General features: G+C 31.4%; 2 protein-coding genes across 6 annotated transcripts; both read left to right on the forward strand.

The window, feature by feature from the left end:
* The first annotated feature begins 3,555 nt into the window (after window positions 1–3,555).
* Window positions 3,556–15,401, forward strand: LOC110603447 (serine/threonine-protein kinase tricornered). 2 transcript variants are annotated; one of them, XM_021741180.2, is made up of 13 exons: window positions 3,557–3,882; window positions 6,062–6,236; window positions 6,424–6,507; window positions 7,034–7,275; window positions 7,387–7,630; window positions 8,762–8,841; window positions 10,669–10,753; window positions 11,424–11,555; window positions 11,643–11,756; window positions 12,493–12,537; window positions 13,186–13,267; window positions 14,798–14,848; window positions 14,954–15,401. In XM_021741180.2, exons 1-13 carry the CDS (start codon window positions 3,743–3,745, stop codon window positions 15,043–15,045), a joined length of 1,566 nt encoding a protein of 521 aa, XP_021596872.1. In that variant the 5' UTR covers window positions 3,557–3,742; the 3' UTR covers window positions 15,046–15,401. The 2 variants fall into 2 exon arrangements, with proteins under 2 accessions (XP_043807783.1, XP_021596872.1); XM_043951848.1 differs by lacking the exon at window positions 12,493–12,537 and having other exon boundaries at window positions 3,556–3,882.
* A 2,135-nt stretch (window positions 15,402–17,536) lies between these two features.
* LOC110603446 (protein phosphatase 2C 53) lies at window positions 17,537–22,587 on the forward strand. Of its 4 annotated transcripts, none has more exons than XM_043951845.1 (5): window positions 17,541–18,012; window positions 18,199–19,479; window positions 19,596–19,913; window positions 20,000–20,105; window positions 21,884–22,587. In XM_043951845.1, the coding sequence occupies exons 2-5, from the start codon at window positions 18,547–18,549 to the stop codon at window positions 22,216–22,218; spliced, it is 1,692 nt and encodes a 563-aa protein (XP_043807780.1). In that variant the 5' UTR covers window positions 17,541–18,012; window positions 18,199–18,546; the 3' UTR covers window positions 22,219–22,587. The 4 variants fall into 4 exon arrangements, with proteins under 4 accessions (XP_043807782.1, XP_043807780.1, XP_043807781.1 ...); XM_043951846.1 differs by having other exon boundaries at window positions 18,532–19,479; XM_043951844.1 differs by having other exon boundaries at window positions 17,541–17,750; window positions 17,839–19,479.
* Window positions 22,588–22,992: the final 405 nt, after the last annotated feature.

Here is a 22,992-nt window from a genome sequence, read left to right on the forward strand (position 1 = left end):
AAACACAATTTGTTTGCGGCCACCACTAACTAATTTTACACAACCATTTACGTCTTACTTGTACACGAATGTTGTAACTCCATTTAACTCAAATTAATAAAAATAATTAATATTTTTAATTTTAAAAAAAATTATAATAATTTATTTAAAATATCTTTTATATAATTATATTTTTCATATATTAATATTAAATGACTGTAACTTTTTTAAAAGAATTATAATAATTTATTTAAAATATTCTTTATATAATTATATTCTTTATATATTAATATTAAATGACTTTAATTTTAAAAAATTACAATAATTTATTTAAAATACCTTTTAATATAATTATATTTTTTATATATTAATATTAAATGACTTAAAAATTAATAGGATACATATAAAAAAATATTAATATTTTCTTAAAGTTTTCAAAATGATAGATAATATGAGATTAAAAAAAAATAATTATTATGGAACAAAGGTAAAATTATATACTTTCTGTACTATTACTTTATTAAATACTTAGGTTTTATTTAATTTGAGTAACTTAGAAAACTTAAAATTTGTTAAAAAATATAAAAATTATTTCTATTTAATTGTTTTTTTTTTAACTTTTTAAAAAAATTAAAGATTTTTATTCTCTTCGTAGAGAAAAAATAACTTTAGCTATTTCTGAAATAACACATTTAAACTAACAAGAATTTAAATTAAAAAAATCATCTTAAAGAAAATATATATTTATATAAATACTAACTTTCAGCTATTAATCATATATTTTGAGAAATTTAAATATATTTATACTTATGCATAATTAATAATTGAAAAGGTAGTGTTTATATAACACAAATTTTTCTTAGCTTTACCTAAACTAACAACAAAATTATTAAACATTTAAATTTATAAAAAGATAATAATTAAATATAAATTAACTATAATATATCAAAAAACTATAAATAATCTCACTTATTGAAATCCTAAATTTTAATGATTTTATTCTAAATTTTTATACAAAATTACTTTAGTATTATTCAAAAACCTATAAATAATCTCACAACATTCATCACAGAACTCTAATCTTAAAATTATTTTCAAGGTGGAGCAGTACACAACCAAGAAAAGACCACCAAATCACAAGTACGAGGAACTAGAGACCATGCAATGCTCAAACTAGGACAACAACAGAAGGCGTTAAAAGCATAAAGTTGCTGCTGCACAAAGATGTAAACCGTTACTACAAGATAGAATTCATGTATTAAGAATATGATATTAGGCATACGATTTCATTTGAAAAAAAGAAGATTCGGACACCATGACATTTGATTTATCATCAAGACTCACTCTCTTTTTAATAGATCGAGTTTTGGTATAATGTTACTATTAGCAGACATAATTTAGCACTCCTGTTATGTCTGTAATTGCAGAATCCCGACCAATTAGTTCGGCAGAATCCTTTATCAATAAATTGGCTACATCATCAACGAATTATCAAAAATTGTTATATTTAACTTCATTCTCTTAAATATAAAGAGAGATTATCACAGAAATAAAAATACATTGTTTTCTTATACAATTACATAAGTTCTAAATAATTTTTTACATTTGTCATATTCTCCAATTTACTAACTTGAGCATTGGAGTGGCTGGCGTGGACATTCATCATCTCACGTTTTCTTTCTTGCAGATTTAGTTAATCACATCACAATTTTGTTTTCCAGCCACATCAAATACCAAACTAATTTCAAATTTCAAAATAATCTAAAATCCATGGAGTCAGAATTGAGTGAGACTCTCGGTTTCTTATTTTCTTATGACTATTAATGAACTGGAGTATTTATATAGATATGAAAATCGTTTCTAAGATATCACTCTCAATCTTATGTTAAACCTCCTATAAAATAATTAATAAAACTAACCAAAATATTGATACAACATAAAAAAAGGAAAAAAAATGAATTTTGTAGATATCTTAAAAAATCTTTTATAAAAATTCAAATTGACATACACAAAAAAGTATAATCATATTCGACACCACTCCAACAATGGATAGAGTACAAACCTACAATAGATTAGAAAAAAGAATTTCCTACAAAAGAGATTGATAAGGTAGTAAAAAAAAAAAATTCGAAACCCTGAACGTATAGTAGAGATAAAAGAGAATTTCTATCTCTATAAAAATAAGGAGAGATTTTAGCTAACATTCAAGTATTTCAATTAATGTATTATAATTTTAATGAAATATTTAATAGATTAATGACAAAAAGTACAAACATGTACTTACTTTTAATTTTGATACATATCCATTGTTTACTTGTTCAACTCCTAAATCCAATCTTATCCCATAATAATCTGTGTAAAAACATTACATTTGAACAAAAGTATCTTAGACTCAGAATGATACAAGCATATTATCTGGATTATATTAGCAATTAATTTTTATATTATTTATTGCTTGATAAATAATAAATAATAGAAGACATGCCCTTACTTAAAATAAAAAATTTCAAAAAATTCAATTCAATATAGTTTTTTTCAATTTTTTTTAATTTGAAATGAAAAAATTATTTTTTTAATGTATAAAATTTTTATTTAAAAATAAAATAAAATTCTATATAATTATATAAAATTTTATTTACAATTAATTTTTTAATGAATCATGCGCAATGGAGGATACACCTTTTCTATTAAAACTCTGTTTATTTTATGAAAAATATTTTATCGTAAATTTTTTTTTATATTTTTTAACATTTGAAATATTTAAAAATTTTAGTCAATAAAAAATATATTTTATTAATAAAAATAAAATTATTTTTCATATTTTGAGATCCTTAGACCTCAAAATTAAATAGTAAAAAATTATTATAAATTTTGACAGTATAATTATAATTTTAAATTTATATTCATAGAACTTTAATGTAATACCCTAATCAATAGTTTTTTTTATTATTTTTCCAAAAAAAATTATCCAATGAACTTTATTATTAATTACAAAACGGTGAAAATTTTCATTTTAAGTATTAAGTGAAGTGCCAACTCCGATCCAGGGATGGATCTAGCATCGCACGCAAGTACAGTCAAATAAATATAGCAATTAAACGTGCGAATGCAGAACAGAAGAGACCAACTCACACTTTATGCAGAGACACCCAATCACGGACCAGAGAATTAATACATCCACATCACACTGGTGGCGTCTGAACAACACCTTCCAATCACACGCAACTACGTGGGCCCTCCCTGTAGCTCTATTTGTACTAAAATGCGCTGCTACGTCATTCCTGTTCCGAAAGCGACACTTTTCTCCTCCTCACGCTTAATATTAGCGCGCGTGATCCCGTCACTCACCTTTTATGACAACAATCGTTAAACTCACTGGTTAATTTTATGAAGGGTTTTTTCTTCTGCTTTTCGTACTAGTCTACGATCTGCCACGTCATGTAGACCAAGGGGGTTAAGAAGCCGAATGTTGATGTGGCAATATACGATTCGATGATTTTTTCAGTGCGCACAAGGTCGGTGCAGAGGATTAAAAAACCTCGCATTTGGGGGCTTTTTGAGGTTCTCTATTCGCATCATCTCCTCATTGTTGCAATAAATGAGTTTCAGAGAGAGTGTGCTTTTTAGAGAGAGAGAGTGTGAGGGAGAGGTTTTAGAGATAGAGAATTCCAAAGATTGAGCTTCAGAGATTCTAAGTGAGGAAGAGAAATTCGTAAAGGAAATTACGCTTGTAGATTCTAGAGAGAGAGGAGAGACCGAGGGAATGGAGGATATAGTGGAGGAGAACGGAGAAGAGGAGGTCTTGGGATCGAGCTTGACGATGGAGAAAGTGGCTGCAGCGAAGCAGTTCATAGAGAACCACTACAGAGCTCAGATGAAGAATATTCAAGAACGAAAGGAGAGGTACCTCTCTCTATCTCTCTCTCTCTCTCACACACACATACACACACTCACTCTACTGGCAATTGATTGATTAGAATTCGCGATGCTAAATGATATTTAATGCTCTGTTTGGCTGCTGTGAAAGGTTCAATTGAGATTTTGGAATGTTAAAGTGTGCTTTATTTGGGGAACCGAGATAGAAATCGAGAATGTCTTCTTTGGTGGAGCTGTACACAAGTGTTAGGCTTAGTTGATTCAATGATTTGCTTTCTCGTTCTATGAAAGTTACTGTTAAAACTAGATTGTGATCTGAAAAGTGAAATATACATTAAATTATGACTTGTTCTTAATGGCGGGTTGGTGTATGGCTTCCTTTTGATTTGTCTGTACATATCAGTTTCTTTGTCTGGTAGCTGAGAAATGAAGGTGAAGTAAAGAAAGTAAGAAACCGTGTATTTGGAACTCAGAAAAGAATGCATTCACTACTCTCCTGTAAATTTTGGATAGCCAAACACCGCATGTGATGAGCGCAACAATTCTCAATAATTCCTTTCTCCCCAACCTCCTCTCCTTCTCTTGGCTGTTAAATTGGGAGTTCAATAAATTTCATATAGTTAACCTAATAATTTAATATTCTTAATCCATGCTGGTTTGTAACTTTGATGAAGTATTAGTTGAGTTGAGAGCAAGATGCTTTTAATTCATTGTTTAATATGTAATCATTTATCAACCAGAATGGTCTAGGAAGGTCAATTAGCGAAGATGAGTTCCCAAGGTCGTAGAGTGTGTTTTTTTTTCCCTTCAATTCTAGGAGATACTGAAGCTTAATGTGTCACTTCTGCAACAGGATGATTTATTAAAACAAAAGCCATCAAATATGATTTATTAGAGCCTGCCTTCAGAACTGCATTATTTTTCTCAAGGATAAATTATATTCAAAAATGGGGAAACAGAAAAAGGATTGACGTTATGCAAGTGCATTCAAAATAGCACTAGTGGGATTTTTGCCTCCCCTAAGTTCTGCACAAGAAAGTTCTCACAAACTAAAGCTTTCTGCTTCTTTTCTTTCTTTTTCAAGAAAGTTCCACACCAACTGAACTTGATTATCGTTAGCAAACTAGGAAGTTATACTTGAGAAATTTCCATAGACTTACTATTAATTCCTCATCCATTACAAACTATATGTGCTCAACAACAGACATAGCATTTACACTTAAGGGAGGCAATGCAAAATTTACACCTAGGGGATCAAAGTATACATTTAATAAGTTTAAATTCAATATAATCTTACTAAACTAATTCTAATTTAATTGAAATTAGATTCTTAGAAAAAAATGTAATCCTAATTTATTAAATTTGAACTCATTAAATTTTTAAGGAGTTATTAGCAATTAAAAAAATCAACCATCTTATTTTTTTAAAAAGAATTTAGAGGGTTAAAAATAGCAGTTTATTAAAAATAAACTTATATTAAGTTACTCCCATTTAAAAATTAAAATTTCAGAGGGGAAGTGGCCCTTGCCAGTCCTCCTTAGATCTGTCACTGGTGCTCATTATTTTATGATTAATTTCTCCTTTCTATCATCTCTTGTGTTCATCTTTGAGTTACTTGCACTATCTAAATGTCTTATATTAGTAGAATCATGACCTTGTGATTCATGCAATGGGACCAATCTCCTGCTATTATGTTGGAACAGTTGGAAAGAAAACACTTATTTAGAAATGTACTTTTTTCTTCTTTTTTTTTTATATAAAAAAAAATCTTCAGCATAGTATTTGATAACATGAGATTTTTGTACAATTATACAACTCTAGGATGCTGTAGAATTTCCTTTTGCATGGTTGGATAGGTCTTATGTCATGGTAAAGGCATCATTTTCTATCTTGTTGATTAAAATTAAATTGATATCTTATTTTCTTTACTTTATAAAGCTTCATTTGATCAATGCACATATTGTCAAAGAGGTGTGTTCACTACAACTTCATATCATTGGTTCTTAAATTGTTGCTTCCAAAAGATGAATTCTGGATAAATAAAGAACATGTTGCAATCAATATTTTTGTTTTTATTCTCCCAAGAAATGCCAAGGCAGTATAAAAATTTGATTTAAAGATGCTTTTTCATATTCTTTAAGAGCATGCTTGGTTTAGACATGCAGTTTTTGACTCTTGATATTGTGATTGGCTTATTCTACTGCAGACGGTGGGTGTTAGAAAGGAAACTAGCTTCTTCTGATGTGCCCAAGGAGGAACAGATCAATCTGATTAAAGACTTGGAAAGAAAAGAGACAGAATTTATACGACTCAAAAGGCATAAGATTTGTGTTGATGATTTTGAGCTTTTGACCATCATTGGTAGAGGAGCCTTTGGTGAGGTTAGCGATGTGCATGATACATGAGCAATGCATTGAATAATTCATCATTTCATTAGATTTTCTTTTTTTTTTTTTTCTTTTATTTGACTATTCTTCTTTTTTTTCCCCCCTCATATTTTCTGTTTATCATTTGTTGGTACTTGGCAGTTTGTAATATATTTATTTTTTATACTTCATCTGAGAACAGGTCCGCTTGTGCCGAGAGAAGAAATCTGGCAATATTTATGCCATGAAAAAGTTAAAGAAATCTGAAATGCTAATGAGAGGACAGGTGAAATTATACATATTATAACTTGTATATCCTGTTACCTCTAAGCTTCTTGATATTACTATATGTTGGATACATACCTCAATTAGTCTACTGCAATGTATATGCACGATGACAATGTATAGATATGTTATATTACAACGGTGCGGGCTTGCTGCCCCTAAAGTTCTGGCATGACCTTTCTGTTATTTACATCTCTATAATTTATGGATTTATTTTCTATTTAATGTATGCTTGGCTTCTGGTGCTAATATTTAGGTGCTTCTTTGAAATGGGAGCATATTTTAAAATGATGTTGTTTACTCTATCAATGGTAAATATAACATTGTAAAGTTAATCACAATTTACAAATACCTTGAGGGTAAGCTGTTTCTTTTTGTTTTTGCAAAAATTTAAAGTGCATTATGTAGTTGCAATCATCCTTTTGCTTTTATTAGTTGGGATACACACTCTTTTGTGACTGATGCTAGTGCTGTATTGCTTTTTATGTACTTCTTTGATGTTCTTACTGAATGTGTTTCCTCAACAGGTAGAACATGTTAGAGCTGAAAGGAACTTGCTGGCAGAAGTTGCAAGCCACTGCATCGTCAAACTCTATTACTCATTTCAGGATGCTGAGGATTTGTATTTGATTATGGAATATCTTCCTGGTGGTGATATGATGACTCTGCTAATGAGGGAGGATACCTTAACTGAAAATGTGGCTAGGTTTTACATTGCTCAGAGCGTCCTTGCGATTGAGTCAATTCACAAGCATAATTACATTCACAGGTTGAAAGTCATCTGTTGTAAATATGCTCAAAATTAGCTTGAAATTGGAACTATAGTTGCTTATCTTGCTATTTGCACTTTCTAATTGTGTTTCATTCATTTTCTTTTCAGAGATATAAAGCCTGATAACCTTCTTCTGGATAAAAATGGTCATATGAAGCTATCTGATTTTGGCCTTTGTAAGCCTCTTGATTGTACAGCTTTATCTGTGATTCCTGAAAATAAGACAACTGATGATGAAAATATGAGTGAACCAATGGACATTGATGGAAGTATCCCTGATGCGGACAATAAAAGTAATTGGAAAAGCCGCCATGAACAGCTTCAACACTGGCAAATGAACAGGAGGAAGTTGGTAAGGAACTTTCTTTATAGATATGTTATACTTCTAAAAGTGCATTTTGCTGATATCTATATGAACAAGTATGAGAACGGCTCAATTACTTTTGTGAAATTGTAAGATGAGGAACATAATTTTTTAAAGGATGTAAAATTTCATCCATTGTTTTTGTGAAGGAGTACCTATAGCCATTAAGAAATAAGCTAATGACCCAAAAAAATCCAAAATTTTGGTGAAATTTGCAAGCATGTAGAATCCTTTGAATTTTGTCAAGTATATACATTAATGTTGATTGTAGCCAAATTTGGAAGGGCATACTAAACTCTTAATTGCTATATAGCATTAGCCTATGTTTTATTCAGTAAATTTTTCCCATTAGCATCTTATGTGATATTTTAAGTTTGAGATTTTGAAAAAGTATTTATTATTATTTAACACTAAGAAATAATAATTAAGAAAAAAAAAGAAACGAGGAATCTGGATCTTCTTGCTGCATCTTCTTGCTCTACATTCTTTCTTCTCAAATATGCTTATTTGGAAGTTAAAAAAATTGGCCATATCTATAAATTGGATGAAAGATTTATATTTTTTATCATTAATCCTTGGGAAATTCTATGTTGTTTCATTCCTACATTTCTTTTGAAATACATCTGTTTTACTTTGGTTTCCAATAACTTGTTTGCTATGAACATGAGCACAATAATAATAGTTGCTGAAATTTCAATGCACTTGATTTTGTTGTTCTTCATGTCGGTATTGTGGCCAAATTGACATACCACCCATATACTTTTCCCTATTAACTGATTAGCAATATTTAGTCAGTACTCTACTGCTAGCCTCTCCATAAATTCTAATGGTTTTAATAGTAGATTGAGCATCGCACATGATATCTAATGGTGTGTACATAGACAGTATGTGCATTTTTTGCTTTCAGAATGAACTTATGGGTAATATCCCTGATCATTCCCTTTATAAACTCTATAACTTAGAGGTTAGAAAGGCACACATATGTCTAAAAGGTTTGCCTATAGCATTATCTTATTAACATTGCACATAATTGATACAAAAAAAACCATGGTTATTGAGATATTATGGTGACATTTTTTTGAATATAACAGCTAGAAATTTCTTATATTTCTGTGAAAGGCATTTTCTACTGTTGGAACACCAGATTACATCGCTCCTGAAGTATTACTGAAGAAAGGATATGGCATGGAGTGTGACTGGTTAGTTTTCCTCTCTTGATTGTGTATAAAATTCTCTAGTTTGTTCTTAGTTTTAATGTTGATAGTTTTAAGGTTTCTTTTATTATTATTTACTTTATCTTTGTTATAAGTTATAAGGAGTAAATATGTTAATATAGGAAGTAAATATTGATAGATGGATCAGTTATTTAATTTTAGGATTGTATGATCATAGATTTGATTTTCCTTCCTATTTAGATATTGTCTCTCATGTATAAATAGGTTGTAATCTCTATTGTGAAATACAACAACAAACATTATCTTTCTACATGGTATCAGAGCTATACTCGTAGAGATTTTTTTTTTTTTCTCTCTCGTCAAGTTTTAAAATTTTTGAAGACTTAGAGCTCCTGTTCTTTTGTGTTACCTATCTAGGGTAATATTTGTCTCTCATCGTCCACCTAGAGAGGACGCCGAAGTTGCTTTACAACCCGCTTATCAGATCTGCAGTTCGTTTGCCGTTTGGATATTGGGTGGAGGCGTTTAGTTGTCTTGCAACCCGCTTGTCAGATCTGTGATTCGTTTGCTGTTTGGGTGTTAGGTTATCTTCCTTTAATTCGTTTGAAGGTAAAGGAGTATAGAATTTTGGTTGAAATGGTTTTTGATAGTAAGACCCATATCATTAAAATTATTCCAACGTCTTCGGTAGTGGTTAAGACAGGTAAAACGTGATTTTGTGTTACCCGTAAAGGGTAACATTTGGAGACTTAGGGCTCTATTCATTTGGGTTACTTAACATTTGGAGACTTAGGGCTCTGTTCATTTGGGTTACCCATAAAGGGTAACATTTGGAGATTTAGGGCTCTATTCATCGGGATTGCCCATAAAGGGTAACATTTGAAGACTTAGAACTCTATTCGTTTGGGTTTACCAAAGTAACATTTGGAGACTTAAAGCTCTGTTCATTTAGGTTACCCATAAATTTAGGTTACCCATAAAAGATAACGTTTGGAGATTTAGGACTTTGTTCATCGGGATTACCCATAAAGGGTAACATTTAGAGACTTAGGGCTCTGTTCATCGGAGTTATCCATAAAGGGTAATATTTGGAGACTTAGGACTCTGTTCATCGGGGTTACCCATAAAGGGTAACATTTGGAGACTTAGAACTTTGTTCATTTGGGTTATCCGTAAAAGAGTAACATTTGGAGACTTAAGATTTTGTTCATCGGGATTACTCATAAAGAGTAACATTTAGAGACTTAGGGTTCTGTACATTTGGATTACCCATAAGGAGTAATATGTGGAGACATCGAGCACTGTTCATCGGGTATTGTTCACGGAAACGGTTCATGGCTACTGTTCATCGGTTACTATTCACGGGTTCTGTTCTTCTGATCCTTTATTTATTTTGATTGTTTTGGGTAGGTTGTTCTTATGACTGAAATTGATTATATATGTAACAAGTTGGGCATGATTAACATTTATGCTCCAACTTGAGGGGGAGTGTTATAAGTTATAAGGAGTAAATATGTTAATATAGGAAGTAAATATTGATAGATGGATCAGTTATTTAATTTTAGGATTGTATGATCATAGATTTGATTTTCCTTCCTATTTAGATATTGTCTCTCAAGTAGAAATAGGTTGTAATCTCTATTGTGAAATACAACAACAAACATTATCTTTCTACAATCTTGACTTATCAATCATCTTATTTCTGTGTGTTGTATTATATCTGTTTCATTCCTGAGAATGGTGATAAATAAAAATTCTATTATGTTTTTTATACTCTTTTGTGAATGCTATACATTTATATTTGCTTTAACATGCTGTTCTCGTTATTAGTATCTTTTCTTCATCTTTCAGGTGGTCGCTAGGAGCAATAATGTATGAAATGCTAGTTGGATACCCTCCTTTTTACTCAGATGACCCCATAACTACATGCAGAAAGGTAACAAACTGTATTCTTATGTTTGTTACCATTTTCTTTAGCTGATCTCATCATTCCTTTTTTGTACTCTTCTTCAATTTAATATAATGTTTTTATTTTTTATTTTTTAATGTCAGTTTGCCATTTCTATTTTGGGTAGTTCTTATCTTTTCTACCGGGGATAGCTTGTCAGCTACTTTTATAGTATTGGTTTAGACATATTGTTGGTCACTTCTCATCAGGTTGTTAGTTATCTATTATTTTTTTGGAGGAAACTAGAATGATTTCTTAGAGCCTATTTGGCATTGAGGTTGGGTAAGTGCTTTTCAGAAAAAGCACTGTTTTAGCTACTGCTGAAAAAGGCAATTTGAGAAAAACTGTTTTGTTATTTTGGTGTTCTTATTATTAAATCATGTTAAAAATAATTTTAAATCAATTTTTAACGTTGTCTAACTACTATGTTTAAAAAGTGCTTTTTCAACAGCAACTCTAACAACAATGCAAGCAAGCCTTTATTGTAGCATAGCCAATGGCATACCATATAGTTTTTCCTTAATGCTTTGTTACAAACCTTTCCTTTATTGCTCCCCTTTCTTCTTGTTCTCATAAATCTTTATCAAACAATGGTTCTCTTAGTATTAATGGAATTAATTTATGGTTTTAATAAACTTGAAACGCCAATTACTTTCAGATTGTCCATTGGAGAAATCACCTTCGATTCCCAGAAGATGCAAGGCTGTCACCTGAGGCAAAGGATCTCATTTGTAGGTTACTGTGTGGTGTTGATCATAGGCTAGGTACTGGAGGAGCACACCAAATTAAAGTGAGAAACATCAAGTTATTTCACTTGCTTTCCTTTTTTTTTCCAAGCATGTTTCTTCTGTACAGAAATTGTGATTTTGTGTGTCAGGCTCATCCTTGGTTCAAGGACATTGTATGGGATAAACTTTATGAAATGGAGGCAGCATTTAAACCAGAAGTCAATGGAGAGTTAGACACCCAGAACTTTATGAAATTTGATGAAGTATTATACTTTTCTCATCTTTGCTTCTCTTTTTCTTGCACTGTTAAAATACCATCTTTTGTCAATTTTATCACAACTAGATTTATAATTAGGACTGTTATTAGAACAACTTCTGTTTATTTTATTTCAAAGAAGGCTTATTTTAATTGCAATAAACTAGCAGTATGCTGCTGAATTTATAACAACAAAAATTTTGACTTTTTTGTGTAGTGTCATGTCACAGCAGGTAGTGATGCCTATAAACTATTCGAAGTTGCAATAAGCATTTTTTTCCTCAACTTGGTTACAGATAATATACTTGTGAAACCACAGGCACCATATATAGATTTTTCCTTCTCTTAATTAATTTTTAGTATTTAGGTTTGCAGTCTTTTGGTCAAATCCTAAATCTTATTGTACTTACGATTATTAAGAATTCTGAATCACCATTGTCATTTTGACAAGTGGCATATTGACATACATCCTTTAAAAGTTTGTATACTATTGGCCTACAATATAGTAAAACCATGCAATGAAAATTTTGGTTGTTGAACACCCCCCCCCCCCCCCCCCCCCGTTTCCTGAGAATTGTGGAAAAATTATGTCCCCTAAATTATGGCCATAAAAGTCCACTAAACAGGAATTAGCTTTACTTTTGTAGCTTAATCATATGTGATGTCTTTTTCTTATACTTCAAATTTGATATGGTATTTTATAGAATTATAGATTGTAAGTGCAATTATCGATTTGTCTTCAGATGAATCCTCCACCAGCAAGAACTGGCTCAGGACCATCAAGGAAGGTGTGGTGTTGTTCATTTTTCTATAAATTATGATGCATTAATTTGTATGAGCGGTTTCTGCATATATTTTGAGCAAGTTTGTTAATTGGCAAGGTAGTTTGCATCTGATTTAATATAACATTTGAATTCAAACATAAATAGGTGATCACGGCAAAGATTTACTAATTGGCTAGGTAAAACAGTGCAATTTCTAGGTGTTAGAAATTCATGTGGTCAAGTCTGAAATTGTAGCATGCAACATGAGAAGAAAGAAAAGGGTGCAATAGGAAAAGTGGAATGACACCATTTGTGCTGTTTATTTCACTGCTTTGGTTAGATGTAAACAATTAAATTAGATGCTTACTGTAGAATTTGTTTCCATGGCCTTTAATGACATACACTTTGTCTTTCGCTGTTTCTTTTTCCTGATTTCTAATTTCAGACTACTATTCAACTTTCTTTGACAAGAAATGCATTAAATGAAGAATTATAGTTTCACTTTCTTTGAACATTTTCAGTTATTTGTTTGACTGCCTGCTTTTCTATTCAATAATAGACACTATTGGTGTTACAGAAAAACAGATGTAAATAGAACAAGCCCTTCCATTGTAGGAGTGCTATTTCTCATATAATTGCTGTGGATTTAGACAAAGTTGCCTTTTGATGCAGATGCTATTAACTCCCAAAGATTTAAGTTTTGTTGGCTATACTTACAAGAATTTTGATGCTGTCAAAGGGCTTCATTCTTTTGGTATGCAATTTAATTCTGAATAAGTATCATTATTTATTTCCTTTCTCTATAATTGCTATATTTATGTTCAATATGCGTTATTTATTTAATGGAAATTATTAGATGGATTTTTTTTTCTATTTTTTTAATTATTGTGGAACAAGATGCTTCTTTAACATATTAATACTTTGCATTCCTACCATGAGAAAAAATTTTTGATTGGCATATCTGCACATGGAAGATAAAACATCTTCTTTAAGATTGGACTGGTGAAAAGAAGCATTCTTATTTGATGTCTATGTCAACTTTTACTTTGTGGTGTTTCCGGTTCAATATCATATATTTGATGATAATTCACTGTCACAGTGTTGGTCAGTAATAAATCATTCTGTACATCTAGTTTGCACCAGTCCAGTAGGAGGAGGAGTGGCAATGTCATGGAGACTGGTTAGTCAGATGAGTGAAACAATTCTGGATCCATATTCTTCATTTGTGTTGTAAAAATGGGGAAAGCCACGTACTGAGATACAATTGCAAGAGTCCTTTCTATACCTTTTGGTGACCTATGACATTGCTAGTGAGTGGTTGGCTCTTTAAAATTTCTGGTTTGGCCAACACTGGACTGGAATGTTGCAAGATACACATGCACAAACTCGGGACATTTAGTTTTAGAACATAAGAAGATCTAAAGGATTTAGACTTACCTTTTGATGCTTAGTCTTGGATATTGCATTATACATAATTGTCTGAGGTGCTTGAAGATCTGTGCCTTTAATTCTTCATATTATAGATCGATTGCACACATTTGTATATTTTAGGGTGTATGTTCAATCTGTAACTGTGGAATTTATGCATAACCATTGCAGCAATGGTGAGAATAAAATTTTCTAAGAAACAACCTCTTCGTATTATGGGTTAAATTGTAGTGAAAATTTCATGACTGTAAAAAACAAAAGTTCACAAGGATAGAAAAGTTGGGTGTACAAATTTAAATTGAAGCTGAACACACCGAGTATATCCTCGTTATCATGTTAATGGTTGGGTGACCTTACCGATACGTGATTATGAAATGGCATCCATGAAGTGATCGGAGAACAGGTTAACTAAAGAATGTCAGTTGTTTCAGTGGTCATAATAAATAAAGAGATACACGAAGTAAAATGAAAGTCAAAGGGATCATTTCTTGTTCAAAGAGTATCCAAGCATAGACCTGGCCAGAGAGGGCCAGTTTTCATGGGGACTGGAACTGGACCACAAGTTCTTTTCAGTTTTATTCCTATTTTGATCAAATCCAACAGTTGTCCTTTTTAAAAAAATATTTTTATATTTTTAAATAAGGTAAAATCTGGATTTGGTCTGGAATGAAACCGGTCAGTTCTGGTTCAAAGACAATGTGATCAATTTGGTTTTGATTAGTTCTGACTTCTGATTCTTGGCTGGACATCCAAGTGTCTACTGTTAAGTTTGAATTCCTTCTCTGCTTATTTTTTGTGCTTCTCTAAAATGTAATTGCAAAGAAACTAAATTTATAACCCGTTTTAATGTTTGCAGATCTCAAAGGAAGTATGTCACCGAAACGGCCATCCATTGATTCTATATTCAGTATTAGACCTTACTTTTTCTCCCTTTCCACTGTTGGTTGTCACTATGACTGATGGCCGTCTAGTATATATTCAAATGGATTAACTTGGTTAATTTTTTGTGCAGGTGGCTCCGGGGCAATTTATCCTGCAAAACGGCCTGGCGAGGAAACAGAGGTGCAAATGCTTGCTTCATCAGGCGATCCCATGCTACCATAATATAACAAAATCACTATCCTACAGTGTGGATGGTTGTGCATCCCATGTTCAGTTTGAGTTTCTCCCAAAATCCATGACTTGTATGGGTTGGCTGCCATGCAACTTGCAAGAACCACGCTCAAAGTGTACAGCAGTAATTGAGAAACTTCTCTAAAGCCCTCTGAGGTTAACTGTTAGGACGAGTGAAATTTATATTTATAGCTGAAAAGGTTTTGTGTAATAGACTTAGAACAAACTTGTGAAACTTATGCCCTGGCTGCCCAGGTTGGCTTGTGGTAAAACATGCCTTCTCTAGCGGCAGTTTCTGGTCAAATTTTAATGGAAAGCAAACTACTAAGAAAATATGTTTTAGTGAAGTTTTCCTTATTACTGGTTTTGTGTGGATAGTAGACGTTTTGCTCGAGGTCGTTTAACTGCTTGGGAAGTTTTCCATTACAGTGTTATTACTTTTCAGCAATCATGTTTTGGCAGTTCTGATAAGGTCTAACTGTTGTTTTGATATTATTGTTACTTTGGTTTGTTCAGTTATGGTCTGAAGATCTTACAAGTTGCAATGTCTGGATAACCTTGTTGTCTCAGAAGACTGATAATCTTTTCGTTTTTACATAATCTTTATTTTGACCTTCAAGAAACAAGATTTCCCAGATTTTCTTGCAGGCTTGGAAAAAGATGAATTAGAAATTTCATAACCCAGGTGGATAACAATTCGATTAGTTCTTTTACTTCTAGAGGATGGCAACTCGGAGCAGGAGGCAGGTTGTTTTTCCTTTTTTCCTTTTTAGGGGAGGGGAGGAGAGAGAAAGAAAGAGAAAGCCTTGCCTTTACCAAAATACCTTTTGGTTTCCAAGTTTACTATTGGTTTATATGATAAGGATTAAAAATATCAAACTTCATTTTTTCAACTTATATTTATCATTGAAATATCATTAGAATGCTAAATAAAAGTATAAATTGTACTCTTCTTAGTCAATTTAATTTTATTTAAATTTATTTGACACTTTAATAATAATTTGATGATAAATTTGGATTAAGAAATAAATTTTGATATTTTTGACTCACTCTATCATCAATGACAGATCTTGAAATTTAAATTAAGAGTTAAATTTATTTTTTCAGTAAAATTTTTAATTTTATTCATTTTAGGAATTTCTTTTGTTAATATACATATTAAAAATAAAATTTTAAAATTGAAAAAATTTACATAAATAAAATTTTGCAAGTCGAATGAATTTGTCCATTTAATTTTGTTTAGTTTGAATAGTTTAATCTATTCCTCACATAAATACTATTTAATTTTATTTATATTTATAATTTATTTTTTAGAAAAAACTAATTTAAGTAATAACTTATTAAACTTATTTTTTTCTAAATTTAAATAGTTTATGAAAATATTAAATAATCTAATCATTATCCACAGTATTTTTTAAAAAATTTAATTTAATTTTCATAAATTTAAATAATTTAATATATAATTTTAATTACATAAATAAAAATAAAATAACTATCACTAATTATTATTAAAAGGTGATTGTAAAAAATAAATATGAATAATTTAGATTATAAATATTTTTAAAAATGAAAAATATAAGTTGAAATATTAAAGATTAGAAGTAAATTTTTTGAATCAAAATAAAATGGAGTAATTTATTACTATAAAAATAATATTTAGTGTTGTAATTTTATTTATGTGAGAATAATTACAAATTTTTAAAAATTCACTAGTTTATATCATATTAAAATTACACGAATAGAAATAATTCTATATTTTATAAAATCAAATTATTTAATAATTTATTAAAAAATTGTTAATGAATTTATTTAAATTTTCATAAAAAATCAAATAATATAAATATTTAAATTTATAAATACTAAATAATATATACAATTAAAATTATATAAATTAAAAATATAAATATTTAATATAAGTTAATGGTATATTTTTTAAATAAAAATAAACAAATAAATTTTTAAAATATTTAAAGATTTAATAATAATAATATTTTTTAATTATTTAAAATTAATTTTTAGGGGACTAAAGTGTTTTATTATAATTTGAATATCAGCACACTGTAGTAGGTAAATTTCAAAGCTGTGATGACTGAGGAGAGGAGTTTAAATAAGAGAAAGTACATATGAATTTTTTTTTTATATTAGATTAACTTTTAAATAGTTTAATCAAAATCAAAATAGATATTTTATTTATCTCGAATAGTATAATTTAATTTAACTGAATGAGATAATTGAATTTTAGAAATAAAATAAGACAGTAATCAAAATTTTAGATTTTAAAAATTTAAAAATATATTCATTAATTATGACCAATTTCAAAACTAAAAAATGATTTTTTTATATATTTTTATTTTTTATATATTTTTTATTTATTATAAAATAATTTTATTAATAAATAATTATTTAATTACAAAGGATATAAAATAAAGAGAAATAATGGATAAAAGAGCTTGAAACCATGATGCTTTTTTTTTTTTTTTTTAAAGTTTCTAATGACCCCGGCAATGGTGAAGGAAGGAGCAGGGGATTGGCAGAGATGCTGTAGTATGCTATTCTACACTTGGCACCTGAAAATTTTGCATTGTCTTCTCTTCTTCTTCATCACTCCCTTTATTGTTCTTCCAAGTTTAAAGTAAACGCCCAGATTTATGAATAAATTACGTTAATAAAAATATTCAAGAAAACAAGTCCTTATGGTAATCAAACCCCTCTATTTCTTGACTCTTGATTCCTTTTATGATCATTCCAGCTGTTATTAGGCACTGATTTCTTCCTTTTCTTCAGCAATGGGGAGCAGGAGGGGGAGTGGGAGGATGGGGTTTTCTTCGCTTTCATTGTTGATTAATTGTGATAATTATTAGAAAGAGACGCAGAAGGCGAGGCTGAGAGGTAGAGTGAATTTACAAGAGGCTGAAATGTGTTGCCTCAGATCAAGGGAACTCCAGCAAACATGTGAAAGTGAGTGCTGCTATCTTTTTGGGGCTTTCCTGTGATTCTTGGGACTTCAGCTTTCCTGGGTTCTTTTCATGACTCCTTTTCTTTCTCTTTCTTGTGTTTCAAGATAAGGGTTTTTCCATATTTAGTTTAGTTTTGTGCTTATATATATATTTTTCTAAATTTTGTTTTATTTTTGTGGATTTAAAGTTGCTTTCTCGCAATATCTCTTTCACCATAGTTGATGGAAGTAGATAGAGAAGAGTCTGGAGAAGAAGAAGCTGATAAAGCTTAAGCAGCTCTAACCAATCTCTGCTTTACTTGTTAGGGTTGTAAATTCCACAAATGGAAGTTTGGTTCTATTCTTGTTGACCTGATCTGAATGTCCATTTCCCTTTCACCACCTTTTAGCTCACCCAAATCTTGCGTCTCACGAACTTCTTTCCTGATTTAGGAATATTGTGTTTTCTTTTAACCCGCTGCTCTCACATTCCAAAATCATTCTTCATGAGAGGAGTTGATCATTTAGTTGAATAATGACAGGTTTTATTATTTTAGATGGGTGGGAGGGTAACTTTTTGTGCTGCCCAGACAAGGATTTTGATGGAGGAGATGTCTCCGACGGTTGCAGTGCCATATAGAGTAGGTAATTCAGTATGTGAAAACCCAACCTCAGATACCCATTTGGATATCACAGGACTTAAGCTGATGGCAGATACGGCAGGCTTATTATCTGATTCTGTCTCTAAAGTTTCTACTATTGGGGATAAGGGTTGTAATGGTGGTTGTTTGGATTATGAAGTTAGTGATATAACAGTTGGCATTCCAGAAGAGGACAAGCAGGGAGGAGCCCCTTTGTTGGATATGATCTCTGAACATAAAAATAATTGGGTGGTTACTGATAATTTGATAAACCAGGAAAGTGAAGAAGATGATTCCTTTTCCTTGGAGGGCGATCGTATTTTTGATAGTTCTTGCTCTCTTTCAGTGGCTAGTGAGACTAGCAGCTTGTGCGGAGAGGATTTCCTGGGTTTCGAGGCCATCTCTGAGATAGGAACTCCAGGTTCTGTGGATATTGGGAAGAGCATCGGCAGTGTTGAAATTATTGCTAATGCCACCGATTTGGCGTCAAATGTAGAGACAGAGGTTGGGAGAGATTCTGTTTCTTTAGAAGCGAATCTTGAGGAAAAGACTGGAAATGTATCTGATGCAAAGCCATATACAGTTCTATTTCAGCTGGCTCCAGGAAAAGGGGTGAATGGAACAGTCACACGCAGTGTTTTTGAGGTGGACTGTGTGCCCCTTTGGGGAGTTACATCCATATGTGGAAGGAGACCTGAGATGGAAGATGCATTTGCAACCGTGCCCAATTTTCTGGAAATCCCTATTCAAATGCTAATTGGTGATCGGGTGCTTGAGGGTATGAGCAAGTGTATAACTCACCAGGCTGCTCATTTCTTTGGAGTTTATGATGGTCATGGAGGTTCACAGGTAATGTTTGATCTTTTTCTTCCTTATTTGTTTCTTCATATCAACAAACTGTATTTCTTTCTCTCTTTTTTTTTCTTCTGAAAATGAACGCCATAAATGTGTTTGCCTCTTGTCAGGTTGCAAACTATTGTCGTGATCATATCCATTCTGCTTTGGCTGAGGAGATAGAATTCATTAACAATGGCCCGAGTCATGGAAGCATGAAAGATAGTTGCCAAGAGCTGTGGAAGAAAACATTTAGCAATTGTTTTCTCAAGGTAGATGCTGAAGTTGGAGGAAAAGACAGTGCTGAACCAGTTGCGCCTGAAACTGTGGGTTCAACTGCAGTTGTTGCCATTATTTGTTCATCCCACATTATAGTAGCGAATTGTGGAGACTCACGGGCAGTTCTCTGTCGTGGGAAAGAACCTATGGCTTTATCAGTGGATCATAAAGTATTAGGCCTTCAAAGCTATAAGCCTTCTTCTTCTGTTGCTAAATGACTAAAGTAGCTAATGGTCACTTGTTTCTGTTGTTTCAGCCAAACCGGGAAGACGAACATGCAAGGATAGAAGCAGCTGGAGGCAAGGTTATACAATGGAATGGGCATCGTGTCTGTGGTGTTCTTGCAATGTCAAGGTCAATTGGTATGTGTTTTACGCCATTATCCTGGTTTCTTTTTTCAAATTTAGCCGCAGCATCATCAATCTGTCACTTAAATTTTATTTGTAAGTTATTGCCCTGTTCTGAATGCCTAATCTCAAAGGTGGTAAAGCCAGAGGACATTCAATTTGGATGGACTTGGCTTGAGGTGTTGTCCAATGAACATCGTGTCATAAATGTCTATCCCCTTTTATATTTTTACTTTGAAATTTTTGTGGTATGCAGAGATAACAATTCTGCTTTCCATTTGGAGTCCCTTAGATGATTGTGCATTATCTATGTCATAAACATTTAAAATTGGTTTTAGATCAGTGCCTTCATAAAGTGTATCTGAACCTTAAAGTAAATAGAGAAAAATCTGGTATGTATTTGGTGCGGCACTCAGAATCAACTTGTGATAAAAAAACTCTGTCACACGGTTTGACAATAAAAGGGATAAATATAATTTATAGGAGTTATTCTACTATAACTCTAACCAATTAATGTGATTAGAAATATAGATAATCAAATGATAATTTCAGCTAAAAAATGTCATAGTAATTCTTGATAAATTAATTAAATACGGAAAGATACAAAGAATAATTATTTTTACAAGAAGATGAACATATTTTCAACTAAGAAAATTTTCATTACCAAGAACATACAAGCTTTTAACTTGTGTTACTTACGTACCGAAGATAGACTATTTATAAATAAAAATCTCCTAATCCTAGTTGGAGCAAGAAAAAAAAATCCTAGTTAAAATCCTACATAAACAGGAAAATTAATTCTCATTCTGCTAGTATACTAATCTTAGTAAAATAAAAAAAGATAAATTATAACCTAATTATGTTATAAATAAAAATCTACTTCCATAATAGCTACTTTTGAAAGAATAAAGAAATATTGATAAAAGAATAAAGAAATATTGATAGGTTTTCACTTAATTTAGGATTATAAAATTTGTCCATCCTTTTAGCAAGCTAAAATATCTCTTCTATGAAAATTTTTCAGTTAACAATGTTCATTTGACTCCCAATCCATATAGGATTATAAAAGATATTAAAAAATATTAAAATATTTCATATATAAATTTAAGTAATTATAGTTGAAACTGAACTCACGAATTAAAAAAAAAAAAAAAAAACATAGCCCTTTCCTTGTTCCTCGTCTTCCAAACATGATAGCACCGTTAATTCTTACTTATAAAGCTTTGTAATGTGGGAATAAGTATATTTCTTAATTTATCTCTTGTAGGATGGTGGCTTGTACCACAACCCGTCTGAGCAGTGAATTCAATGTATTAATTGAATTAAATTCATTTTGACCTGCATCAACCCAAAAATGACTAGTATATGGGGAAATTAAAAGTTTGATAGATCTAAATCGTTTTTGTGAGGTACTGATCCTTGTATGATATGAAGTTTTTACACATCTAGCAAAATAGTAGAATTATTAATGATAGTCTTTATTTGTTATGCACAGACGAGTTTTCTTGTTTAACATTTTTATCCCTTTCAAAATGTGATAGTGAATCCGCTTTTCTTCCCATCAAGTGATAACAAACCATGAAAGGGACGTGTTATTTTTCTTTTGAATTTTTGAAAATTATTTCCTTTGTGATGTGTGTGTGTGTGTGACAATCAGATCGGCTTCATTATGCGGGTAATGTAATTTTGTAGTTTTCTCATCTCATGCCACTGCATTTGCTCACATGTTTGTCGGTTTATTGAGTAGTCTTGACTATGTCCAGTTGGTAACTTAAAAACACACCTGGATGCAGGTGATAAATATTTGAAACCATGGATTATTCCTGAACCAGAAGTTACATTTATTCCTCGGGCAAAAGAAGATGAATGCCTGATTCTGGCTAGTGATGGGCTATGGGATGTCATGTCAAATGAAGAAGCGTGTGATCTTGCTCGGAGACGAATACTTGTCTGGCATAAAAAGAATGGTGCTGCGCTTCCCTGCCCAAGGGGTGAGGATATTGATCCTGCAGCTCAGGCAGCAGCTGAGTATCTCGCAGAACGTGCTCTTCAAAAAGGAAGCAAGGACAATATCACCGTCATTGTGGTAGATCTGAAGGCTCAAAGGAAGATCAAGAGCAAAACATGACAGTTTCTTCAGATTTCTTTACAGAATTTCTGTCCGTCTGTTTTTCATATGGGCGTTATGAGTTTTAAGGCTATCTGTATGAAATATAATATACAAAATGGATATCCTAGAGTTCTATTCATTGATTTGAAGAATTCGCACCATGCCTATGTAAATATAGCTATTGTTTTAGGGATTAAGAGGTATCCCTGTGTAAATGTCTATTGCTTAGCAATTGGTTTTAGGGATTAGAAGATTGTGACAGTGGAATGCTTCCACAATATAAGCAGCTGTATTCATTGTGCCTCCGAGTTATAAAAGAGAGGCTCTGCAAGGTATTTGCTTGCAATAATTATAATTGCTTGGATGGTTTTTAAGTTAAAAAAAATATATATTTCTTAAACTCTAGTCTAGGAGAAAAAATTTTCCAGATCAAGGTGAATCAATCCTCCACTGCACTTATAAAATGCGATAGAGAGCGGTTAATATCAAAAATTAAATTTTTTAAATAAAAAAAATTTTACCGCACTTCAAAAGTGCGGTAGAAGGAGGTCTCTGATGTAATTTCACTATATAACCCCACCGTCCCTGCTCCATCCTTTTTTCTCCACGCTGTAATTTCTGCTCCATCCTTTTTTCTCCACGCTGTAATTTCTTTTCTCTGAACGCTTCACTGCTTCACTTTTCTCTTAGATTTCTTTCAACTCATCTCAAAAAAAATATTTCTCAATATTTCCTCTCTGCTACAATCCATCTCAACAAATTTTCAACAAAAAATGTACGTTTTATATTAAA

This window comes from Manihot esculenta, chromosome 16, assembly GCF_001659605.2.
Source record: "Manihot esculenta cultivar AM560-2 chromosome 16, M.esculenta_v8, whole genome shotgun sequence".
NCBI classification, from domain to species: Eukaryota; Viridiplantae; Streptophyta; class Magnoliopsida; order Malpighiales; family Euphorbiaceae; genus Manihot; species Manihot esculenta.